General features: G+C 36.8%; 1 protein-coding gene across 4 annotated transcripts in view; it reads right to left on the bottom strand.

Moving 5' to 3' along the window:
- IFRD1 (interferon related developmental regulator 1) overlaps positions 1-11,398 on the bottom strand; it is a 48,541-nt gene that overhangs the window by 6,582 nt on the left and 30,561 nt on the right. For all 4 annotated transcript variants that reach the window (XM_007469736.1, XM_007469737.1, XM_007469735.1 and 1 more), the window contains 4 exons: positions 9,798-9,955; positions 6,863-6,913; positions 6,605-6,783; positions 6,407-6,515 (listed from right to left, as the gene is read on the bottom strand). In XM_007469736.1, the coding sequence (XP_007469798.1) occupies positions 6,407-6,515; positions 6,605-6,783; positions 6,863-6,913; positions 9,798-9,955 (497 nt within the window). The remainder of the gene's footprint in view (positions 1-6,406; positions 6,516-6,604; positions 6,784-6,862; positions 6,914-9,797; positions 9,956-11,398) is intronic.

The raw sequence follows: 11,398 nt of genomic DNA, 5'->3' as shown, positions 1-11,398 counted from the left end.
GGAAATGTCTCCATAAAGTGCCTGTGCTTTAAAAAGAAAGAAAACATAAAATATAACAAAAATAGTCCATAAACAGCATCCAAAAGCCAATTTACTGAAGTTTCGGATAACTGCATAGTAAAATTTCACACTCAGGAACAAATGAAAAATGGGCTCCTAGAGGGACAAACACCTAACTCTTATCAACAATGAAAAGAAAACTGCATAGTCATTGACCACACAACAGGGTCAAAAGTCCTAGATCAGAACCTCAAGCCTACTACTCACTACACCAAGTTTTAAAAATTACGAATCTGGGGCTTCCCTGGCAGCGCAGTGGTTGAGAGTCCGCTTGCCGATGCAGGGGACACGAGTTCGTGCCCCAGTCCAGGAAGATCCCACATGCCGCGGAGCGGCTGGGCCCGTGAGCCATGGTCGCTGAGCCTGCACGTCCAGAGCCTGTGCTCCACAAAGGGAGAGGCCACAACAGTGAGAGGCCCGCGTACCGCAAAAAATAAAAATAAAAAAAAAATTATGAATCTGTTTCATCACCTGTAAAATGAAAATATGCACCCTCCCACCACATGATAGTTTTAAGGATTAAATAAGACAGGAAATATAAATTTGCCCAATAAATTATGAAGCATGAACTATTACATCAGTATTCTACATTTAGAGGAATTTACATAGAATCGGACTTTTAAAAAATCAGTGTAGTAATTACAGCTACATGAGGAAGTTTATTGTCATACAAAACAGGTTTTGCAGTCAGAATATCTATGTTTGAATCACAAACATCCATTACTTAGACATATATAACCTTGGGCATAATTACATTAGCAATCTGTGTCTCAGGTCCTCTGATATAAAAAGGGGATAGTTAATACCACCCACATCTCACAGGTTTATTTAAGGCCTAAGTAAAATATATTTATATATCCTAAAAATATATAAAACACAGTACATAAACATCCATTATGCTACAGCTCTTTTACGATATAGCCAGTTTCAGTATAACAATATAAATGCTTCAAACAGGTCAGCTAAAGATAATTATTTCATACTAAAATGACTATAAGTTAAATGGTTTCAAAGGCTGAGTGGCATTAGAATGAAATGAAACCACAGAAAACTTTTAGAAGAGTTTAAATACACAGGATGAGATGCTTAAGGTCACAAAAATCACCCCCCAATGTACTATTTCTATACAGAAGTCACTGGAGCACTGATTGTAAACAAAATGAAATAAGCTGGATCTTACACAGCTGTCCTACATGTTAAAAAATAATCACAGGGAAGCCTAACATTAAAACAGAATTTGATCTCTCCCCACTTCACTGCAAAGTGCTGACTACTATTTCTAGAATGGTTTTATCTGACTCTACACAACTACAAAGACTTTTATTCCTTTCATTCCCTGCTAATTGAGGCAGAATGTCTCCATCAGGGTATGGAGACATTTTTACATGAGTCAGTTATCCTATAAACAAAGGCAAGAAATGAGAAGCACGTGGGGTTGACCTTTCTGGAAATATAAAATCTAAGTGATTTAAGGCCTGGGGAGTGTGTTGTAAGTCTTCAAATTTTCTTTTCTTTGTTTCTGCTCTGTCTCTCTGTCCTGAAGCACTTCCCCTGTCAGCTTAGGTGGGGGATAGAGCAGGGAAAATTAGGGAAGGTTTGACTATACTATATTTTGATATATTTCCCTGAATCAGCATATCACATGGCCCTCAGACCTATAATTCCACTCACTAAATAGTCCTTGTCTTAGTTTGTTACCCTAGAGAGCTCCTAAAAGGCCACTACTAGAGTACTAGTAAGAGGGGGGTAATACATGATTCAGTTAATAGTGCAGGAACTGCTACCACTTACACTGTACTTGGCATGTGTTCCCAAGAAACATATTAGGTAGTGACTATTATTATCTCCATTGTAAAGATATGGATACTGAGGCATAGGGAAGTTGCCCAACATCGTCCAGCTAATAAGGGTGGAAGACAGAATTTGAACCCAGGCACAGCAGCACCTAAGTACACTCTTGACCTGCTTGGTTACATGGCAGACACACAAAGTAAACTAAGGGAGCTCTCACAAACAAAGGATTACTAATTCTTCATATCAACTTTGAACAAATAGCGATTATTATTTCACCAACTCATTCTTTAAAACCCAACCTAAAAGCCAGCTCTTCAGAGAGATTTTTACTAAGTCTCCCAGGCTGATTTCATCACATAGCTAGATTTCCAGGTTAATAATAACACAAAATAATTAATGTTAGCAAAAGTCTCTGAATAATTTGATGCCACACTTGTGCTACAAAAACCTAATTTAAATCAACCTATGGTTTAACTAATTTTTTTGAACACCTTGTAACCACACTAACCCACCAGCAGACACTCCCCTCCTTTCAAAAAACTTAACAAAAAAAGCAAAGAGTGCTCGTTTTGGCCAGCACATATACTAAAATTGGAACTATACAGAGAAGATTAGCATGGCCCCTACACAAGGATGACATGCAAATTCGTGAAGCATTCCATATTTTTAATCATAAAGATCAGATCAGAAATAAATGAAAAAGAAATGAAGGAAACAATAGCAAAGATCAATAAAACTAAAAGCTGGTTCTTTGAGAAGATAAACAAAATTGATAAACCATTAGCCAGACTCATCAAGAAAAAAAGGGAGAAGACTCAAATCAATAGAATCAGAAATGAAAAAGGAGAAGTAACAACTGACACTGCAGAAATAAAAAAAATCATGAGGGATTACTACAAGCAACTCTATGCCAATAAAATGGACAATCTGGAAGAAAGAAATGGACAAATTCTTAGAAATGCACAAACTGCCAAGACTGAATCAGGAAGAAATAGAAAATATGAACAGACCAGTCACAAACACTGAAATTGAAACTGTGATTAAAAATCTTCCAACAAACAAAAGCCCAGGACCAGATGGCTTCACAGGCGAATTCTATCATCTAGAGAAGAGCTAACACCTATCCTTCTCAAACTCTTCCAAAATATAGCAGAGGGAGGAACACTCCCAAACTCATTCTACGAGGGCACCATCACCTTGATACCAAAACCAGACAAGGATGTCACAAAGAAAGAAAACTACAGGCCAATATCACTGATGAACATAGATGCAAAAATCCTCAACAAAATACTAGCAAACAGAATCCAACAGCACACTAAAAGGATCATATGACCAAGTGGGGTTTATCCCAGGAGTGCAAGGATTCTTCAATATACGCAAATCAATCAATGTGATACACCGCACTAACAACTTGAAGGAGAAAAACCATATGATCATCCCAACAGATGCAGAGAAAGCTTTCAACAAAATTCAACACCCATTTGTGATAAAAATCCTCCAAAAAGTAGGCACAGAGGGAACTTTCCTCAACATAATAAAGGCCATATATGAAAAACCCACAGCCAGTATCGTCCTCAATGGTGAAAAACCAAAACCATTTCCACTAAGATCAGGAACAAGACAAGGTTGCCCACTCTCACCACTATTATTCAACATAGTTTTGGAAGTTTTAGCCACAGCAATCAGAGAAGAAAAAGAAATAAAGAAAATAAAATCCAAATCGGAAAAGAAGGAATAAAGCTGTCATTGTTTGCAGATAACATGACACTATACATAGAGAATCCTAAAGATGCTACCAGAAAACTACTAGAGCTAATCAATGAATTCGGTAAAGTAGCAGGATATAAAATTAATGCACAGAAATCTCTTGCATTCCTATACACTAATGATGAAAAATCTGAAAGTAAAGTTAAGAAAACACTCCCATTTACCATTGCAACAAAAAGAATAAAATACCTAGGAATAAACCTACCTAAGGAGACAAAAGACCTGTATGCAGAAAATTATAAGACACTGTTGAAAGAAATTAAAGGTGATACAAATAGATGGAGAGATATACCATGTTCTTGGATTGGAAGAGTCAACATTGTGAAAATGACTATACTTCCCAAAGCAATCTACAGATTCAGTGCAATCCCTATCAAACTACCACTGGCATTTTCCACAGAACTAGAACAAAACATTTCACAATTTGTATGGAAAAACAAAAGACCTTGAGAATGAAAAACGGAGCTGGAGGAATCAGGCTCCCTGACTTCAGACTATACTACTAAGCTACAGTAATCAAGACAGTATGGTACTGGCACAAAACAGAAATACAGATCAATGGAACAGGACAGAAAGCCCAGAGATAAACCCATGCACATATGGTCACCTTATCTTTGATAAAGAAGGCAACACTATACAAAGGAGAAAAGACACCCTCTTCAATAAGTGGTGCTGGGAAAACTGTACAGCTACATGTAGAAGAATGAAATTAGAACACTCCCTAACACCATACACAGAAATAAACTCAAAATGGATTAAAGACCTACATGTAAGGCCAGATACCATCAAACTCTTAGAGGAAAACATAGGCAGAACACTCTATGACATAAATCACAGCAAGATCCTTTTTGACCTACCTCTTAGAGAAATGGAAATAAAAACAAAAATAAACAAATGGGACCTAATGAAACTTCAAAGCTTTTGCACAGCAAAGGAAACTATAAACAAGATGAAAAGACAATCTTCAGGATGGAAGAAAATATATACACTACCAAACGTAAAATAGATAGCTAGTGGGAAGCAGCTGCATAGCACAGGGAGGTCAGCTCGGTGCTTTGTGACCACCTAGAGGGGTGGAATAGGGAGGGTGGGAAGGAGGGAGACACAAGAGGGAACAGATATGGGGATATATGTATATGTATAACTGATTCACTTTGTTATAAAGCAGAAACTGATACACATTGTAAAGCAATTATACTCTAATAAAGATGTTAGAAAAAAAATCACAATGAGGAATCACCTCACACCTATTAGGATAGCTATCATCGAAAAGACAAGAGATAACAAATACTGGTGAGGATGTGAAGAAAAGGGAACACTTGTGCATTGTTAGTGGGAATGTAAATTGGTGCAGGTAGTTTGGAAAATAGTATGGATGTTCCTCAAAAAGCTCAAAATAAAATTCCTACTGCAAAAAAAAAAAAAAAAAAGCAAACAAAACACTAGTTTGTTTTATAACCCAGTTCATTTTTGTCTTTGACAAGGACTTCAGTCAAATTAAATACATCTGGATGAGTTCTCCTGGCTATAACATATTATTTATTAAGTCAGATAATGTAAGATATGTAGGTAGTAATATATTTACATTTATGCAAATTTAAACAAATTCAACACATATACTTTAAACTGCATCATTAGTTCACTTTTAAGATGCATTTCAAAGGAAAAAGAAAAGAAATTACCATTTCTAGTCAGTAGAGGCATACAAGATTAAAAATGGGGACATCTGGCTTCTGTGCCTTGAGGTTAAGGAGCCATTAAGTAGCTCAATAAAATTAAATGGATTGCTAAACTTCAGTCCTCCAATTTCTCACATAAGGAGACTCATTAGCTACTGACAGCATTAATAACTTACTTTTACCTCGTACCTGCTCTCTTTCAAAGTAAGGAGGGATGTGGGGGGCAACGAAACACAGGCCTAGAATGGAATGTGAATAAGCAAGGCAACCCAGAACACGTATTAATCTTATTTAGAATTATCCACTGTTAAATAACTTCTTTAATTGCAGACATAGTTTCATTCCAGAAATAGTCTTTCTCCTTAAATTAAGAAGCTAGTAAGTAACCCAAGATTCACAATAGAGGTCACAAACCAGGGTGACCAAATGTCCCATACAGCCTAAGACAAAGGGTTTCCTAGAACACAGGACTTTTCAGTGCTAAACTTGGAATACCATCAGGATGGTGGATCACCTATTGGTCACCTATCACAAACTCAAATACCTTCAAAAGCCAAACTGTGGTTTAAAAAAAAAAACAACTATGAGTCGACAGTGGTAGAGAACTGCAAAGCACATGTCCCAGACTAATGGGCTATGTTTATTTCCATCTTTGGCTTAAAAGTTAAACATAACAGTAACTAAACTCATCTGACTTAATCCCAAACCTATGTTGACTTAAAATTTCATCCATTTGTCCAACACTTATTATAAAGCATCCATGCATGAATTATCTTAATGTGTCTAATGTCTGAGAAATCCAAGCAGATCCAAAAGATTATACGGGACAACTCTCTCCATGAGTAATAAGAGTGTACCTAAGCTTCAGTTCTGTAGGCAGCAACAATTAAATATAATGAACTACACTTAAATATTGCTCTACCAACCCCTAATGGTTTATGCTCTTAAAAGTATTACATCACCACTGCCAAGAAGCAGGACGATCAATCACTAGGTTCTCAGTGGGCCATGCTCTAAAGTTATCATCCACTTCTTAATTGTGAGGATTATGATGGAATAATGGTCCTTGTGATGCAAGTTTTTTGTTTTACCTATCAGATACTTACACTCTCTATTCCTCTGGCCAATTCAAACAGAAGTGCCAGAGATTCACCAGCAGCTATTCTCATGTTTACATCATCAGAAGAGAGGAGGCTTGGAAGTTTATGGAAATGCCTAGAAAACAGTCAGTCATTATTATGTGAACACAACCGATTATGTCAATAAATGTTGATTTTATAAAATAAGAAACTAAAAATACATACACCTCAAGCTTTTTCTTCACTTCATTGATTGGGCATATGGTCAGTAATAATGTCCACACGAGAAGCGAGCTGATATGAAGCGCTGTAGTAGGGGTGCTGCAGACAACATTAGTGTCTTTCTCTTTGAGATAGGACTTGGTGAAGATATTTTCCAAACACTGCAGAGTTGAATACAGCTCCTAATGCATAAGAACAGGAAATAAGATACCATCTTAAATGAGAAATGTGCAAACAACTGGATTCAAAAGGTCTACTTACAGTAATGTCATCTGTGGCAATAAAACAGCAAACAGCAAAGCAAGTTGCACACTAAAAAAAGCAAAACGAAAACAGACATTAATGTTTGCCATTTTCTTATTAATTCTACATCTTCCTGCTTTTATAATTCAATGTGAAAAATTTCTCAACCACATGACTATATTACGTCCCAAGTACAGTATTAAAAAAAAGAAAGAATATAAGGTCAAAAGTTAAGGGAAGTGGGTTTTGGCTAAAAGCCACTAAGGTCTGCTACTAAACTCAGAGTATGACTTTAGGAAAGTTACTCCATTTCTCTCAGATTTTCCTTCATTAATCTAGCAGATCATTTCAAACTTCAACTCCAACTCAAAGACAGAGATGAAGTGTGGACATTTGAGATAAAGAAACCTACTCTATTAAAAACCTTTAAAACACAAATCTCAAAAAATTTAAATAGCTGTCCTCAAACTTCCGACTTAAAGAAGGATCTCATTAACTCAGATTTTACTTATTTTGGAATATGTTGAAAAGAGGTTGGGAATCCTATAATTGTTTATTTTGGGGGTGGGATGCTAAACGAGTTGAGTACACAGTCCAAGATTACCAAGGTAATCTTACTTAATAAAACAGATTCAGAATATCTATATACAATCTACCTGCAACATAAATAGGAGCCATGAATTCTCAGAACAGTGCTCTAACAAATTAATCATATAAAAACAGAATTTGAGGGCTTCCCTGGTGGCGCAGTGGTTGAGAGTCCGCCTGCCGATGCAGGGGACACGGGTTAGTGCCCCGGTCCGGGAGGGTCCCACATGCCACAGAGCGGCTGGGCCCATGAGCCATGGCTGCTGAGCCCGCGCATCCAGAGCCTGTGCTCCACAGCGGGAGGGGCCGCAACAGTGAGAGGCCCGCATACCGCAAAAAAAAAAACAGAATTTGAAATTCGTAAGGCTTTATTATTCTTCATTTCCCTTTTCCCCATATGTTATTACTAAAATTCCCTCATGTTGTTCCAAGCACCATTAAATCTTAAAGCTTAAGTCTTTAAAGTCATAATTCATATGCTCAGGTTTCAGCTAGTTCTGTTCCAGTAATATGAGGACACTTGTAATATTAATCTGCTTGGTGTCACTATTTTATTTTCATTAGTTTATCTTGGTAAAAATTGGACATTGTTAAAATTCAGAAGTAGCCTATGCATTATTCTTAGTAAAGAAAAATTTCAATCTATCATCCCTTCTCCTAAGTAAGCAGCAGAAGCAAGGCCACATCTCTCCTTTTGATTACTAAGAGAAATGGCAAATTAAAAATTAGGACTGCCTACGTTTAATAAAGATTCCTTCTGCTAATATGCAGAAGAATGCTAGTTTATTTTTTATTTTAATTCACAGCAAGAGTGAGAAGGATGAAGAAAGGGCCTTTAGATGACCACAACAAACTCACATGCAACCAAAATTAAGTGATCACCTCAAATATTTAATCAATAGTGTTTTCTGTCGAACATTTCAAATACCCCTATACTCCTGCACAATTTAAAAGTTGCATGAAACTACACAAAAAGGAAGAACAGAAAGGTAAAGAGCAAAAGCGTGATTAAATATTTTAGGATTACTAACTATTGGGGGGCAGAGATTCCTATAATGTCACCAAACTCCTATTCCTTTGCCTCTGGGAGAAAGAGCTAGACTATTCCCGGCAGCCATACAATTGGTAAACCAAGGAACTCTTGGCAGAAGCGATGTGTCTCTGTCCTCTAGCTTTCCCCATCTAGCTACCATAGTTGCCAACTGAAAGGACCTAGAGGTAGGGCAGAGATGCAGGATGGATGCCTAGGGACCCTGCTGACTTGACTGGGCAGTGATATGAACAAGAAGTAAACTTTTATTAAGCCACTAAGACTTCAGGGTTTATCTGATACAAAGATTAATGTCATTTACCATAAGTAATACTAAAGAGGAAGCTAATTTGAATAATCAGTATTAAAAAGCTTTAAACTTAAACTGGTTCTCTTGTTAGGAAAACAGCTTAAGATTCAAATCCACTAAAATTAAATTTTTAAGATCTATTAAGACTCTTAAGATTCTTAAGATCCATAACATTCAAATCTTAAAATTCATTAAGATTCAAATCCACTTCCTAAATCCACTACAACCACCTCACGTTTCTGTGAATAAAGCAAAACATGTTCATGTGATCATTTAAATCACTTATTAGCGCACCAAAAACCAACAACCAAAAACAAAAACAAAACCCAGTCTTAAGTGTTGCAAGTGGTATATATCAATTAGAGAATGAAAGCTTTTCCAAACCCCAAAACCAGATGAATATTTCACAAGTCAGAGTTTCAGAGTTTCCTACATCTACCAAATCCACCTGTGTAACTACAGCATTCAGCTCTCTCATAAGGACTTTTAGGCCACAACAGCCAGAATTTTTTTTAAAAAACCACTCCATTATATTTCTTGGAATAAAAAATAACCACACAATAAGCATTGTCTAGACCATTTCTTTAAGCTCCAATAAAAACTGGATCATCCTAAATAACTCAACATAGCACTGTATTTCATATCAGCAAATGATGTTCAATTTCAAAGATGTAGAAATCTTCTCTCTATGGTATGCTCTATTGAGTCTCAGAAAATTTAAGAGGGCAATTGTCGTATTGAGCCTGCTCACTAAAATTAAAGACAAATGGGGGTGGTGGTGGGATGAATTGGGAGATTGGGATTGACATATACACACAAATATGGATAAAACAGAGAACTTATGAGAACCTGCTGTATAAATAAATAAAATAAATAAAATTCAAAAAACAAAGGGACAAATGAGAATAAAATGTTAATAAAAAACCTGCTATATTTTTTAAAGATGCTATTTTCCTAGATCATTCATCACAAGGTCTGGCTGTCATGCCTAGATAGATCTATAAATTTAAAAATCCTATACTTACAGTTTGCCTAGCCTGGATACTAGCTGTTCCATCACAAATTATTTTCTTCAGGATTGGTCCAAGAGTCTTTAAAACCTCTTCACTTTCAATTCCAGGGCCCAACTGAATACAAAGAACAGATGCTAATGCTGCAGCTGCACGCTGCTCATCACCTTTACCTATAAAAGAAGCCACAATGCAACTATGACAAATCATTTTCAATAGATTTATTAAGGCAGCAATCTCCCAAATTTGTTCAATTTCAAAACAGCAACTACCAATTACGAAACCTGTAATATGCTCAAGGCTTTGACATGAGCGATAAATCTAGACCTCACTCAAATCCTAGATCTACCACGTATTAGCCAAATGATCTTCAACCAATTACTCTTATTCTCAAAACATTTCCTCATTTGTGAAATGGAGATTAACACCAATTTTAAGGGAGTACTGTAACAGTTCAGCCAGATAATGCATTTCAAGCTGATCTGACCTTCCAAATCCTTCATGTACTTATAGAATAGTGCTCAAGTAGCCCTTGAATTAATCTGACAAGCATTTCAGATGTACACAGCCCAGGAGGTAAACTAAACTGTCAGGCCTTCCTCCACCAGTGTTTTTTTTTGTTTTTGTTTTTTAATAAATAAGGGATTCAAAATAAGGGATTCTTGGGAATTTCCTAGTGGTCCAGTGGTTAGGACTCCAAGCTCTCATTGCCGAGGGCTCAGGTTCCATCCCTGGTCGAGGAACAAAAAATCCCACAAGCTGCATGGTACAGCCAAAAAATAAAAATATTTAAAAAATAAGGGATTCTTCAAAACCACAGAAAATACGTTAATATAAAGGTAAGTGTAAGTTAACTCTTGAGAACTGTATACACCAAAGGATTTGGGCAAATTTTGAACTTAAGTTATTATCTGATAAATTAAATATTTACGCAGGTTGTAAGTAATTTTTAAAGGTCACCTAGTCCAATTACCTTGTGGATACAGTTTCAATGTAAACACTTTTAACAAAGCCATTGTAATATCTCAAAAAAGTTGGCTCTGTTATCAACTATACCAGTAACAAGGTATATAACTTTAGACCAGTCTCCTGTTTCCTAGGCCTTTCTTTTTCCTATACAATGTGAGGTGGATTAGATCAAAGGTTTCCAAATACCCATTCTTGACAAAGCTTCCACCTGAAGCAAAATGAGAATAGGAACATAAAGCTAAGCGCATTCAATTTAAAGGAACATGTGTGCTTCCTACACTTTTGGTGCTAGAAATATTTTGTTGATAAAGTGATAATGATAGTTGAAGCTAATTATTTTCATAATGTTCTTACTTGGCAAAATAATTAAGCTGGCAGCCCCAAATCTTTTTAAATCTGGCAGTTCCTAAAATTGAAAGTTTGATAATACTAGACTTAATCTTTACAGTCTCTCTTCATTCTTAAAAGTTCTATGATCAGGGCTTCCCTGGTGGTGCAGTGGTTGAGAGTCCGCCTGCCGATGCAGGGGACACGGGTTCGTGCCCCGGTCTGGGAAGATCCCACATGCCGCCGAGTGGCTGGGCCCGTGAACCATGGCCGCTAGGCCTGCGCGTCCGGAGCCTGTGCTCCACAACGGGAGAGGCCAC

This window comes from Lipotes vexillifer, unplaced genomic scaffold, assembly GCF_000442215.2.
Source record: "Lipotes vexillifer unplaced genomic scaffold, Lipotes_vexillifer_v1.1 scaffold597, whole genome shotgun sequence".
Lineage (NCBI taxonomy): Eukaryota > Metazoa > Chordata > Mammalia > Artiodactyla > Lipotidae > Lipotes > Lipotes vexillifer.
The sequence above is the reverse complement of the archived record's forward strand: the minus strand, read 5'-3'. Positions and strand labels throughout refer to the sequence as shown.